The following is a 14,225-nucleotide window of genomic DNA, read 5'->3' as shown; positions in this document are numbered from 1 at the left end:
CTTTCCACCCACTGGGCTTCATTCCAGCATCAAGGGTTACCCTGGAGGGAGGACTAGGGCCGGTCACCCCACATAATCACAGGTGAGAGCGTCTGAGACGCACCCATTGAGTCTGACGTGCAGCCCCGAAGCAGGAATTCAGAGAACCCCAAAGCCCGTGATGCCACAGCTTGTACCATAAAGAGCAACAGTCCGTGTAAAACAATAGTAAATTTTCTCTGGTGGAGGACAACGGGAACCCCTGATTCTTGGCCCGGGCTGCAGAGCTGACGTTGCTTGTACTCGTGACCGATATGGGAACTGTACAAAATCTCCATGTAGCCTGGATTTGCTCCTTTCTATCAGGGTGCTTCTTTGGCTCCCTCTCCCCGAGCCCAGTGGCTCTCCACCTTTAACCATCTGGGAGGACGCAGGCCGGGGGCGCCGCCGCAGAGGAGACGCAAGGGGCTGGGCTCGGCTGGGGCCCGGGACTTGCCGGCCAAGAGCAGCAGCAACAGTGAATGTCACCTGCCACACCAGCCTCAGTGCCCTGCCCCATACTGTCAGCCACCCCAAGCTCACTGTGACACCAGCACCCCTTGGCAAAGGGCCCCCTGATCTTCACAAACAGCTGTCACCGCAGGCCTGACAAACTCACTTCACCCCACATGCGTCTTACAGGGCACTTACCCACAAAGAGGAACGTGGAAGGGATCTACACAAGGCTGGTAACTTGTTAAGAGTGAGAATCTTTGAGAGATGTGTGCATGGGTAATGTTGAAGGAATAATGTATTTACCTTAAAAGTCTGCTTTACAGACTTGGAGTAGAAATTAGTCACCAGGGGATAATGGCCTTTTGGGGCAAGGGGGATTTGTCACCCGGCCTAACCTGGCTGGTGATGCAATGCAGGGCTCAATTGTTTAGCTTTGCACAATAGTAAGACTTTGAATGGGACACCACCAGAGAAAATGGCAAACAATTGAAACGCCTTAAAGGTAAAAAAGAAACATTACAACAGCCGTTACCTGTTCTGACAGGCTGTTTATAATGCTACGTTTACTAGTTTTCGGAGGTTGTAAGTGGGGGGGGGAGAGGAAGGGGGTGGAGGCGCAAAGTGGAAGTTTTGCCTCGGGCACAAAATATCCTTGCAGCGGCCCTGCCCCTTTCCGGAGTCTGCTTTGTCTCGCGGCCTGTCCCCCCAAGTTCCACCTCACTTCAAACAAGATCAGCCATGAAAGTACAAAAGTGTTACAGTACATGAGTACTGAACAGTGGCTGACTTTCTCCTTTCGACCATATGAGTATAAAATAAATCAACTGGAATATAAATATTGTATGTACATTTCCGCGCATAGTACATCGAGCAGCATAACCAAGCCATTGTCCGTATGCAATTTTAGTTTGTCCTGACTCGCTATCGCTTTTTACATAGCCTGTTGTAAAACTAAGTGACTGCCCCTGGGAAGACCTCTGCGTCCCCCCAGGGGTACGCGAACCCCCGGTTGAGAACCACTGCTCTAGACCATCCTTCCTCCCCTATCAGCGCGACCGTTAGCGTCAGACCACGTAAGCTACAAGGGGAGGGTCTGAACTTCTCCAAAGTTTGAAGATCCTCAGATTGGGGGCGGAAGGAAATGGAGATTGGGTGCAGCAGGTAGACACACTACACCTTGGCCAAAGGGAGACAGGCTAACTGATGCTGGACACAATTCTAGAAAAAAGCCAGGTGCATCCCCATACCCACAAGCCCTGTGTGTGCTTCCCCTCTTCAAAGGCTTTGCCCCGGCCTCTTTTGCATGCTATGCATGCAACACAAACACCATCTCCTCAGATGAGCCGAGATCACCGGGGGTCTGACTGCAAATTTCAGCATGAGGTTGTCTGTACAGCGCTCCCTGCTCCCGGAAGATCCTGGCTGGTAATGATCGCATCAGCATTTGGAGAAGATAAATGGGTTCTCCCAACAGAGTCCCAATCTTCTCTGGCAGGTGGACAGATGCTCAGGGATGAAGCAGACAGAAATCAAGAGACGGGGGAATGTGAACATATTTAACCGCTCCAGGGCTCACTGGTCAGCACAAAGGGGTGGGGGTGGGGGGTTACAATCTCATAATGCAGGATGGATTTAATAATACCAGTCTTGAATAATTCACCCCAGAGATACTAGGATTACCCCTTAGATATATGTAGCATCGCACGGGTTGTTAAGGGCGAAAGGGACCATCTAATCCATCACAACACAGCCCATAGGAGGACACCTACTGTCTCCTGTGTCTAGCCCAGCAGTGCACAGGACAGACTTCCTCTTAAAGCATCCAATGGCCTACCTATCTGGTTCTCAAAGGATTAAGCAAGAAAGAGTAAAAGCCAGCTTTTCTCCTCTTCCAACTGTTGTCTTTTCTTTGGGGGGTGGGGGGACTCTTAAAGAGACACTGTCAAAATTTAAAGCATGCAGTTACATGTGCGGAGGGGCCAGGGGTGTACACACACACACACCCCTCGATTGCTGGTGCCTCTCATGCCACTTAAAATGATCTAGTTTTGCTTTTAATAATGCTTTCACCATTTTTGTTCTTATTTATATAACCGTTGCACCTGAGAGTTCTCCATCAGGGAACCGTCTGAAGCAATGTAACGCTTATTGAAAAGACAAAAAAGAGTTTGCAATCTAGGTTTTGTTTGCAATTTAGCAGGGATCTTAGACTGGTCAGTTTCACTTCTGGTGTCTCATAAACCAGGCTAGTGCGCTTGTGTTTGGGTTGCTAACATTACATTGGGACCCCTGTGTGTAAAGAAACAAAACAAATGATTGAGTTGGTCCTTTTTTGTTTCCTTTAAATAAATCACAACAACTTTCCTAGTACCCTGGGTGCTCAGAACACACTCCTCTTAACCACAACCTATGTTTAACATACACTGCCCTGGAGAAAACCTGGATTTGTGCTGGAAATGGCCCACCTTGATTATCATACACATTGTAAGGAGAGTGATCACTTTACATAAGCTATTACCAGCAGGAGAGTAGGGTGGGGGGAGAGAAAACCTTTTGCAGTGATAATCACCCATTTTTTCATGGTTTGTGTGTATAAAAACGTCTTCTGTGTTTTCCACAGGATGCATCCGATGAAGTGAGCTGTAGCTCACGAAAGCTCATGCTCAAATAAATTGGTTAGTCTCTAAGGTGCCACAAGTCCTCCTTTTCTTTTTGCAAATACAGACTAACAGGGCTGTTACTCTGAAAACTGCCCCTACTGGAAGGCAGCATGGCCTAGTGGATAGAGCACCGGTGTGCCACCCAGGAGCCCTGGGTTTTATTTCTGGCTCTTCTGACTCTGGGCAAAGCACTTCACTACCCAATGCCTCAGTTTCCCCATATGTAAAATGGGGAGAGTGAGACCCCTGTTGCAAAGTGCTTTGAGATCTATGGATAAGACGCACTACAGAGCTAGAGACCGTGATGGTCCACAGTAGCTGAAGGAGCGTTCCGGGGAGGCGTGCGGAGCGAAGCGTCGAAGAAACAGCAGCAGCTCCAGCGGAGCCCGTCACACGCGCCTTTGTGTGTGCATTCACACGTGCACACTCATGTGTGCACACAAATACACACATGTACGGTGGCGCACACACCCCCCCGCACGCATGGGGCACACAGATAAAGACACACACGTCCTGCGCACGCACACGCAGGGTTGCACACGGAGACAACCAGGCACGCGTCCCTGCACACGTGTGGGCCTTCAGGCTTCCACGCTGCGCTGTGGCGGCTCCCGCCGTCAAAAATAGCCCCAACCTCGCGAGGTTCCAGAGACTGAATTAGCTTTATCTGTCACTCGCTGCGCCCGGCGCTTTCCCAGCCGGAGCCAGCAGCTGCCGCACACCAGTGAGCCCTGGGTAAAGGGCAAAGTGGGGCGATGTCTGCTCTCACCGCTGTGGTTTGCCGGGGCAGGGAGGGGGGCTGTTGGCTGGCACCAAATGGCAGCGCTCCTTAAGGACCAATCACTTCCTCTCCACTCCTAGCCAGCCTGGCTCTGCCCCCCAGGAGGAACGGGCGTCTCCTTAGCTAACCAGTATTCCCGAGCGATAGAAATGGCAGCTGCAGGATCCATAGAATATGAGCGGAGAAGCACAAGGAAACTCTCCAGCAGCTGGGCACTGTTCGTTCTGATGGGAGCTAAACTCCCAGGCACCAAGGACGCTGCCTCAGCACACGGGAAACACCCACTCTTTCAGGCTTCAAAGGGTTAATTGCCCCTTGTCCCGACCCACCCCCCCACCATACAAGTCCCTTACCTCTGTTATTCTCGGCATCCTGAGCCCCCCTGTCCTCCTTTGCGGCAAGCTGAGACTGGGCCACCAGTGCCCCCGACAGGGCCAGGAGTCCCGAGGCGCTGGCCAGGCTGGAAGGCTGCATGCCCGAGGGGTGCGGGGTGAGCGGGATGGGAGGCGCATGGTGGGAGAGGTGCTGGAGCTGCTGCTGCTGAAGGAGAAAGAGCCGGGGCTGCGGGGTATTGCTAGGAGACCCCCTTCCCCCCCTGTTTCAGCCCTGCCCCCTTCCTCCACCCAACCCCTCCAGCCCTGCTACCTGCCCCGAAGCAGTTCCAAGACCCTTTGCCCAGCTGCAGCCATGAGCCCAGGGCTGAGCACAAACAGGGACACTCGCTCAGAGGTGGCGGGGGGGTGATCAGGCTCTCTGCTGCAGGATGACCCCCAAGGCTCCCTGCGCGATTTCAACAGCTCTCCTTGAGACCTGCCCAGGGCCCGGAGCAGCTCCTAGGTCAATGGGACTTTGGCCATGGTTGTCAAAAGGCTCCTGGTCTCCACCCAGGCCTGTTCAATGCTGCCTTGAGGCCGAGATGTCCCCCCCACCCTCTCCCTGGCTTTCCTGCCTTTTGCTGCCAGTGCAACACGGTGAGGGGGTGGGGGGGAACACTGTCTGGCTTGCTCATCACATGGCTGCAAAGGAGGAAGACACAAGGTGAGGTCACAGGGGGGCATCCATCCAGCTGGCTGGGGGCAGCCCGGAGCTGTGGTCTGGGATTACCCTGCCAGGGGCATCCCAGCTCCCTGAGCAGAACTCCCTTCCCCTCCCCCATCGCGGGGCTACTCACCCCGATGATGCTGTTCAGTTCCCCCATGGTCACCTGCTTGGCCCGCTCCACGGCTTGCAGCACCTGCTGCTGGTGCTGGGAAAGGAAGGCACGGCGGGTCAGGAGCCTGGCTGGGCAGGGTATCACGCCCCATGGAAAAGACAACGGGGGACGAGGCGGGCTGGGTGCCGCGCAGTGCTGCCCACCTCCCAGGGGCAACACCCCAAGAGGCGCTCACCCTCCTGGGATCTCGCTCTTACACAGCACAACTATTCATCCCAGTGCAAGCTCGGGTCCCTCCTCCCCTCGCGCCTCCTAGTGCAACCTAGTGTCTTCCTCCTCCACGGCTCCACCACTCGACCCACCCCCCAAGCAGCCCGGGGCTCCCTCTTACCTCCTGCGTCAGGAACGGTATGATCTGGGCACAGATGGCACTCAGCCTCTTCACGATCTCAGCCTGAAAGGGGGAAAGGCAGCTCAGTCATGCCAGACGCCGGTACTGCTTAGAAGAATGGGGGCTCTTTAAATCAAGCCCCCTCCGCCCAAGCTCCATAGGAAGGCACAGGGCTAGGAGCTGCATTGATAGCGTGGGCTAAACTCCCAAACTCCCGTCCCAGCCTGCAGCGGGGCTCGGTGGAAAGACCAGGATGGATTCTTTAGGGATCACTACTCCAGAGTCCTGGTGGGGTCCTTGCAGGGCATGTCCCCGGGGTATTACGTGCACTGCCCCACCTCACTGGATTTCACGGGCTCCCCCAGTCCTGCCGGGCACAGACCCCGCCTGCAGCCTGTGCCTTTGGTCCATCGGTACAAGGGCTGGGTGCTTGGCCAGCCCCTGTTTTCTGGGGTTTGCGAAAGGAGTCGGTATTCATTCAGAACTCTTCCTAGGGGGGGTCTCTCGTCTGCCCCCTAGCATCACCGCCCAGACACACGGAGTTCATGACACCCCTCTGAGGAGGAGACCATTACGCTCCCCGGTGCACAGATGGGAAAACAGACAGAGAGAGACTAAGTATCTTACAAGACAGGATTTAACCCTGATCTCCTGAGCCCCGGGCCAGCACCTTAGCCACAAGGCTCTTCCCGCTCACCTAACACCTGTCTTTTCTTTCATGGCCGAGTCAACAGAAAAACTCTTCATAGCCAAAGGACAGGCTGTGACAGCGCCGGGCACAGAGGAGCCCCGAAACTTAGCTGGCCCATGGCTGGAGCAGAGGGACCGCCCTAGAGAGGACTGGCTCCTCTGAAGGATGTTTCTCTCCCTTCCCTGCCAAGTGGAACCTGATACCAACAGCATTCAAGCTGGAGTCAAACTTTCCAACCCACAGTGAGTTCGAGTGGGTTCAAAATAAGGCAAAAGCAGTTCATCCACCCGACACTAATTCCCTCCCTGAGCCCTTTCTGGCAGGCTGCTTGGGGGATCTGGGGCTCTTCCTTACAGGGCTGTAGCTATGGATATAAAAATCGGCCCCACTCCCTGCATGGGGCTTGATCCGTCATCCCCACCCGTGGGGTCTTTCTAAACTGCCTGAGCTGGTGGGCTGCCTCGACATAATTTGTGCCCTGATATTTATTTAGATGCATGATCACATTTAGCCCCTCAGCTGGCTTTTCCATGTACTGATCTCAGAGCACTTTACAAAGAGAGGACACCACAGTCATCTCAATTTTACAGAGGGGGAAACTGAGGCACCGTGAGGGGCAGTTACTTGCCCACAGTCTCAAAGGGAGTCAGTAGCAGGGAAAGGGGTAGAACCCAGGTCTCCCATCTCCCAGCCTTGTGTCCTACCCACTTGGATACGCTGCCTCCTGCAAGAGAACAGTTTCCCAAGGGAAGCAGTAAAAGCTTCAGAGCTTGATAACATTTAAACCACATGCCTCACACAGCAAATCCACCTTGGCACTCGCCTGGGGACGCAGATGAGCTGGTCTGCTATATTTTTCCATCTCAGATTTCTAGGACTCCCCGAGAGAGGTGCAGAGAGATTGAGAGCGCTAATAAAAAGCCCAGCAAAGAACAAAGGAAATCTGCCAGGCCCCCTAAGTAACACAGCCCTGGCAATTCCCAGTCACAGCCCGGGGGGGCACACAGCACAGGTAACACCGCCCAGCCTTCCCTCCTGACACCCACCCGTGACAGAGCGTCTGAGAGGCAGCAACCAGAAACCAACGGGATTAAATTCAGTCCAATAGAAATTAAAGCAGCTCTAACCCTCACCTGCAGCTCTAGTCCTGACTCCCGCTCCCTACCCTAACCACTCGAGCGTACTTCCACCTGAGCTAAAGACTAGAACCAGGAGTCCGCAGACCCAGTCTTCTGCTCTTAACACTAGACCACACACACATTCAGAGCTGGGAGTAGAACCCAGGAGTCCGGAGACCCACTCCCACATGCATTCCCAGAATTGGGATTAGAACCCAGGAGTCCTTGTTCCCAGGCTCCTTTGTTCTAACCACTTGGCAACACTCCTTTCCACAACACTGTATCTTCATTGCCTTGTTCAACAAACAAATATGGTATGTTCTCGTTCAGCTCCCGGGGCTCCTGCTGAATTTCGGGATCCCATCGGAGTTTGGAGTAAATTAGGAAGCTGAGAATGAAAGTGACTCTCACGCACCACCCTGCTAACAAAAGGAGCAAACTTGGAGGGCTGAGCCAGCTGGAGAAATATGGCAGTCGACTTGCCACTTTGTCAGGCACCGTTCCAAACTAATTTCCCTGGCAGAGAGCCCTGCGATGACTAGATTGATAAATCTGAAGAGGAAAGCAAATTACAGCTGGAACAAAAGGAGACTGGGATGGTGAAAAACACTCCAGCGTCTTTGGGAAGGAAAGAAAAAAAAAGAAAAAAGATCCATTTGATTTTCTGTTCCTGTGGGCCTTCTCTCCAGCTCCGCCAGCTCCCTGCTGTTCACCCGCAGCTTTCTCTGTAACAGAGGTGCCAGATAAACCATCCGCCTAAGAGCGCAGCGGGTGCTAATGGGGGGACCACCGGCCAGATTTTTAAAGGTCTTTTGGTGCCTACAAATGAAAACAGGCACCTAGTGGGATTTTCAGAAACGCCTTGAAATCAATGGCGCTGCGTCTTTAGATGCCGAAGCACCTTAACAAATCTGACCCTGAGCCCCCCCCTCAGACTGGCTGAGACCCAAAGGCAGCAAGCACCGACCTACCAGCCAATCTCTAGATTCTTTACCTAACCACAGATAACCACCAGCGTACAGCCTATGCTTAAGCCTGGTTCCACACCTGCCCCTCACACCTTTCTCCTTCTCAGCCTCCCTCTTCCCCTTGTCCTTCCATTTTAGCTGATCCCCTCCTAACTAAACCCACCCAAACATGATTAAACGAAAGAAAAATCATGGCTCTACCATGCTATTTGCAGCCATCACATCGATCATTCTGCTTAGGTCTTCGATCCCTTCCCCTGGGTCTGTCTTATCTCTTTAGATTGCAAGCACTTCAGGGTAAGGACAGTATCTTACACTGGGTTTGTACAGCACCTGGCCCAACACGGCTCCGTCCTCCATTGGTCCCGAGGTGCTACTGTACTAAACATAAATCATAACACCACCCAGAGGTTTTGCCATGTGCATTTTTCAATTGTTATCCATTTAAATTTTCACAGAAGTAGGGGTTTTAAGCATCCCCCCCCCAGTTTTTATCAATTTAAATTTTCACAGTTGCAGGCAATTTGGGAGGGGGAGGGAGCATCAGACAATAATTATTTAATGACAGTAGATGTTGAGATCCAGAAAGTTAAAGCTTTAGAACAGTTAAAACACAAACTGTCAACATCACATGTCAAAATCCACATAGGAAATAGCCTTAAATCAAAAGTTTTCTCCGGCAGAATTGTTCTTGCTTTGCCCATCTATAAATTTAGATGATCACTGATGGAAAAATTTCCCCTGGTTTGTGTGTGCGCGGTGAAATTGACGTTTACCGACATTTACCAATACAAATGGAACTCTTCCAAGTTTACATACAGGCCACCAGTGAGTGAGTCCATGCTCTGGCATGAGCTTACACGCTGAATCAGGTATGTGGCTGGCTGGCTAACAGGGCCTTGGGAATGCCTTGCACTGGTCTCGTCACCTGGCTGCCTATTGAATTCAAGTCCCTGAGCAGACCGGAGGTCCAGCCCCCAAGTGAACCTCAATTTCCAATCACCAGGCTGCATTCCCATGGGATTAAGCAAATTCTCCCAGCCCTGGGTTTAAGCCGGAAGCTCCGCGTTCAGATCCAGCCCCAGACGAAGACACAGAATGGTCTGCATCGGAGATAACCAGGGTTGGGGTGGGAAACAGTTTCCAGAGACGCTGAGCACCCACAGTGGGGGGTTCCTCCTATATCCTTCCCCCGATTCCCCGCAGCTAATCAAGAGCCCACCTTACTCACCTGCTTGTGCATTTCAATGTTCAGCCCATAGGACATTTCATAGTACTGAAAGCAAATCAGAACACAGCTGGTTAGAAGAGGACTCCCCATTCACCACCAGATAACGAAGCAGTTACCAGCAGGTCTTGGTAGCTACTCCACATGGCTCCCCCCTGCCAAACTGGCCCTGGTGTAACTCCATCAGTAGTCAATTACAGAGATGGGTTTTGCTTTTCCCAGGGTCAGGCCCAGATTTATGAACTGAGGGACAGATCAGGGAGCTCTAGTTCTATCCGGCTTTAGCGCATGGTGATAGGTGCTGGCCTCTTTCAGCTCTGGGAAGGTGGGAAGAGCCCACAGAAGGCCTGGCCCCTCGGATGAGGGCGGGGCCACAGGACCAAGATTCAGCTAAGCAAGGAGGACGAAAACAAGGACAGGGAGATGATTCACCAGCCCTGGAAATTGATGGCCTGTGTGTAGTCACCTGGACAGTAGCAGGGCAAGCTTCCTCAGCATTGTCCCTGGAGGGTAGTTCAGTCTCCAGAGCCCAATCTAATCCAGGCCAACTCTGATGGGCCTGCCACAGCTGATCACCACTGAGCGCTGGACTCTGAGTCTCTAGCCCACCCAAAGATTAAGGGGCTGACTTCTCTGGCTCCAGCTCTAACCATTGGATAATACGTCCCCTGGCAATGGGCTCCAATGGCAACAATGGGCTTTTGTGATGGTGGGAGGGGCACTTGTCCACCAGGGACTGGACTGAGACCCACCAAACTCGTATCACCAGAAACAGACGAATGGAAATGATTTTTCAGTCACAACTTAGCACAAGTTCAGGATGGTGACCTGGAGAAGGTATATTAGGGTTTAAAGAAGGTCGCTCAGGATCTTTGATTTGCCCTGTTGTCATAATACCAGGATGAAGGAGCAGTCAATGAAACAGAAAGGTGGAAAATTCAAAACTGATCACAGGAAATGATTTTTTTCCTCCAGACAAAGCTCCGTTTAGCCTGCGAAACTCCTTGCCACAAGAAGTCACTGAGGCTGAGAACTTGGCAGGATTTGGACAGGGATCAGACATTTGTATGAACAAGGACAGCCAGAGCGACAACAGTAAAGATTAAAGAATCAATGAGTGTTCTGGAAGAGAAATAAACCCTCATGCTTCAGGGCATGCACAACCCCTAGCTATTGGGGTTAGGAAGAAGTTTTCCCTGGAGGCAGCTTGTCCCATAACTGCCTACTGAGGGGTTTCTTGCACCTTCCTCTGAAGCAGCCGATAATGTCAGAGACAAGATATTGGGCTAAAATCAGACCCTGGGTTTAATTCACCATGGCAATTCCTGTGTCCCTATCCCGTTTCCAACCTCAGCCCTAACCCCACCAGGCTGATTTGCTTGGAGATGAATCCAGCCGGAAGCCTATAATTTGCTGGAATTATGGGCAGTGGTAAGTAGCAATTCTGATTAACCCCACAATGGCCATTTCAAGAGGCCCTGGTCAGAGTCCATCCTCTCTGGAAGGGGTTTTATGAAACGGCCCTCGGGTTCGGTTTAGGCTGGGTTTTTGCTTCCAGCCACCCCCTCTCCACCTGGAAGGGCTGGACATTAATAGTTAAGAAGCCAAATGCAAAAATGGCATCGTTCCCAACATCTAACAGCATCATGGCAGTGGCAGCAGACGGCGCGGCAGGAACCAACCGTTGCTAGGAATAGATGTTAACTCCTTCCGAACCAGTGCCCTTCTCCCCGCCCCGGGAAAGCACCCATAGGCAGTTCAGAGCAACATCATCCAGCTAGGAGTGGCAGTCCTTGGAGGCCAGCTCTCAGGCTGAATGGCTTGTTGACCTGCCCCAGTAGGATGATTACGGGGCCCCTGGTGTGTGTGTGTGTGTGTATGGGGGTGGGGGGTCAAGAGGCCCCTGCTGGTTCACAGGGGCAGGTGGAGGGTCTCTTACCATGACATAATGTCTCTGCATCTCAGTCTTCTCGCTCGCCAGCTTCTCACATTCCAGCTTCAGGCTGCAAGGGGAAAGCGTTTTCATTTGCAACCCTGCTCGGATCCACCTCCACCCCCAGGGGAGCTGGCTGCAGGAGCCACCCTGCACACGTCCCACCCATCCCCGCTACAGGGGAAGGGACCACCCCTGCAGCAGGAGTCGGGTGCCAACGCTCCATGCCACGCATGGCCCTAGCAGGGTTCCACCAGGTAGTCAGTGTCTTGGAGCCTGGCTTGGAAAGGTATAAATCTGGCCCCCCACCTGCCCAGCCCCACTCCCCTGAGCTCCTCTCCCATCGCTGTCCCCCTGTGCTACGCACCTGTAACACCGAGTCCAGCGAGGCCTTGCTCTGGATTGAGAAAATAAACCTGCCTCCTCCCACTTTGCCTGTGACCCTGAGCACAGCTCAGCTGTCTCCTGACATCCCTCCGGCTCCTTGTATCCCCTGAACGGCCTGTGTCCCACCCACCCCGCAGCTCCCTCTCCCTGATCTGTGACGTGAAGACCCCTCGGAACTCCCCCTCTGATTTATGTGTGCCCAGCCCAGCCTCGAACTCCTGCTCCCGGTACCTGGGATCCTAGGCACCACTCTCTCAACCCCATCCCTCTTTTCCCTGTGATCCTAGACGCTTGTCTATCTGCGTCACTCACCCGACCCCAGGACTGTCCCTTCCCCCTGACCCCCTCCCCCACACCTGCCTGCCCCTCCCCAAACGCCCTGCCCCTCACCTGTGATACTGAGCCTGCAGGAACTGGAATTCTTCCTTAATCCGGTCACAGATTTCCAAAATCGAGAACTTGAAGGGCTGCCCAGACTGAAGTGGAGTCTAGAGTGGATCAGTAACAACAACGCTGTGGCCAGCCCAGCCCACCCCATCGCCAACGCACTACCCTGACCCACCTTCCAACCCCAGTCCTCTCCTCTCCCTTAGCTCATGGCCCAGGGACCGCCCCCCGCCCCCCATTCCAAAATTCAACCCGTCTCCTCACTCCCAGCCCGTCCGGCACACCCGGAGCCCAGGATGGTACTTACAGGGTGCCGTCCTTGTGGGTACATCCTGGGGGACTTGCCCAAACTTGATGCCCAACGGAGGAGGGAGAACACCCTCTTTAACCTCCCCACCCTGGCTTCTTCTTTAACTTCTCCAACAGCCGCTGGTAACCAGGAGAACAAGAGGGCGAAGGAATCCTGTCTCCGGGAGGGACGGACGGACGGATATTGGAATCTTCCTCCGATGGGCTTTTTTTTTTTTTTTTAAATACAATTATTTATTGTTGTGGGTATGGCTCAGCCGGGGCGAAGAACATTTCCATCGGGCGAAAGGGGAGAGAGAATTCCTCCCCAGCGGGTCGTGCTTGGCCGGGTCGCCTCGGTCCCCCCATCGGACACGGGGCCTGGGGGGAAATATAATCTGTCTTAAAGCACCAAAAAAAAAAAAAAAAAAAAGGCAGGAACAGAAGGTCAGTAGAAAATCTGGCCGGATTTCAATAGCGGTCCCTGGCTAGAATGAAAACTGCCTCCTGGCAAAGCAAAGGGAGAGCAGGGGACTCTGTCGAACTGGATCCTTAAGGTGGTCCTTTCTCCATAGGAGATAGCACCGGGGGCTTTGCCCGCTGGCTCTGGGAGCCATGCCAGAGACGCTTCCCACCCACAAGAGGTGTCAGAGGGTGGCAAGGCCTGGGAGAGAGATTCCCCCCACCACACGCCCACCGTGGTGGGAAGGCAAACTGAACGGAGGGAAGCAGCTGCTCCCACTTCCCTAGCGGCTCCCCCACATCCTGCTGGGCTGGGGGAGGACGGGTTGCTAGCCGACTGGCCCGCTCAGTCTCCTGCTCGCTTGGCCTTTGAGGACAGGGCCCCGGATTCAGGTGGGGGTGGCCTCCTCGTTGGCCTTTCGTGTCACTGGCTCTGCTATATCCCTGCGTGGGCCCCCTTTAGGTGTGGGGCTGGGCTGCCTCAACCAGAATGATGGGACCCCCACCCCCAAATCTCCCCCCACTCCTGTGCAGCCCCCCACTCACTGACTGTCCCTCCCTCACGCCCCAGACACACCCACCTCTCCTAGCCCACCCCCCTTGTCCCTCCTCTTTGCCCCAACAGTCTCTTCCCCCTCCTCTGCCCCCATACCTCTCCTCCATACAGGGCCCCCACCCCACTGGCCTCTGGGATCTTCCACTCCCACAGAGATCCATGCTGCCCCACTGCCAGTGTCTCAGACAGGCGGGCCCAGATCTGAAGGGGCCTGGGTATAAGCCCCCGCCCCGACCTAAACGAAGCCAACCTTAATAAGCTTTGCCCTCTGGAAGCCTGCGCTGCCTCCATCAGCCTGGTTTCATTCTTCCTGGCCCTTTGGTCAGCAGAGCTGCCTGCCGGCGTTATGCAGCAGCATCTCGCTAGTCCATGGCTTGACACTGGGCGCTGGAAATAGCACGTGCTGTTTGCACAGCCATAAAGGCATCATAAATATATAATCGTAAAATATACTCAGGGTTTTAGAGCCTCCGTCTGACCCAGTGATCCAAGCCAGGCTGCAGCCGGGGGGGGCGTTCCCTGGGCCGGGTTTCCTTGGAGAGAAAGGGAAAAAATTCGGAGCTGGTTTTCGTGGTAGGACGGCACAGGCTGTTAGCCGCCCCACAGCTGTGCCATCTGCACCGCTCCTTCCAGCGCCTCCTGCTGGGAGCAGACTGGCCTGGCTCCCTGGAGGGTTTGGTGGCACGGTTCTTACTGAGGGAAGCTACACCTGACCCAAGGGGGACTTGGAAGCTCCCCACACCCACCT

The 14,225-nt window shown here is 53.8% G+C and overlaps 1 protein-coding gene across 8 annotated transcripts in view; it reads right to left on the bottom strand.

The window, feature by feature from the left end:
- Positions 1–13,971, bottom strand: part of TLE2 (TLE family member 2, transcriptional corepressor) — a 34,361-nt gene extending 20,390 nt beyond the window's left edge. For 2 of the 8 annotated variants that reach the window (XM_073323753.1, XM_073323757.1), the window contains exons 1-8: positions 13,728–13,951; positions 12,479–12,840; positions 12,175–12,272; positions 11,404–11,467; positions 9,468–9,512; positions 5,460–5,522; positions 5,087–5,161; positions 4,269–4,452 (exon numbers count right to left, since the gene is read on the bottom strand). In XM_073323753.1, coding sequence (XP_073179854.1) covers positions 4,269–4,452; positions 5,087–5,161; positions 5,460–5,522; positions 9,468–9,512; positions 11,404–11,467; positions 12,175–12,272; positions 12,479–12,502 — 553 coding nt within the window. In that variant the 5' untranslated portion in view covers positions 12,503–12,840; positions 13,728–13,951. Of the gene's footprint in view, positions 1–4,268; positions 4,456–5,086; positions 5,162–5,459; positions 5,523–9,467; positions 9,513–11,403; positions 11,468–11,764; positions 11,888–12,174; positions 12,273–12,478; positions 12,862–13,727 lie in introns of those variants that run through there. The other 6 variants (XM_073323750.1, XM_073323751.1, XM_073323752.1 and 3 more) reach the window with 6 other exon arrangements.
- Between the last annotated feature and the right edge of the window lie 254 nt (positions 13,972–14,225).

This window comes from Lepidochelys kempii, chromosome 25 (genome assembly GCF_965140265.1).
Source record: "Lepidochelys kempii isolate rLepKem1 chromosome 25, rLepKem1.hap2, whole genome shotgun sequence".
Taxonomy (NCBI): Eukaryota; Metazoa; Chordata; order Testudines; family Cheloniidae; genus Lepidochelys; species Lepidochelys kempii.
This window is presented reverse-complemented; position numbering and strand designations above follow the sequence as displayed.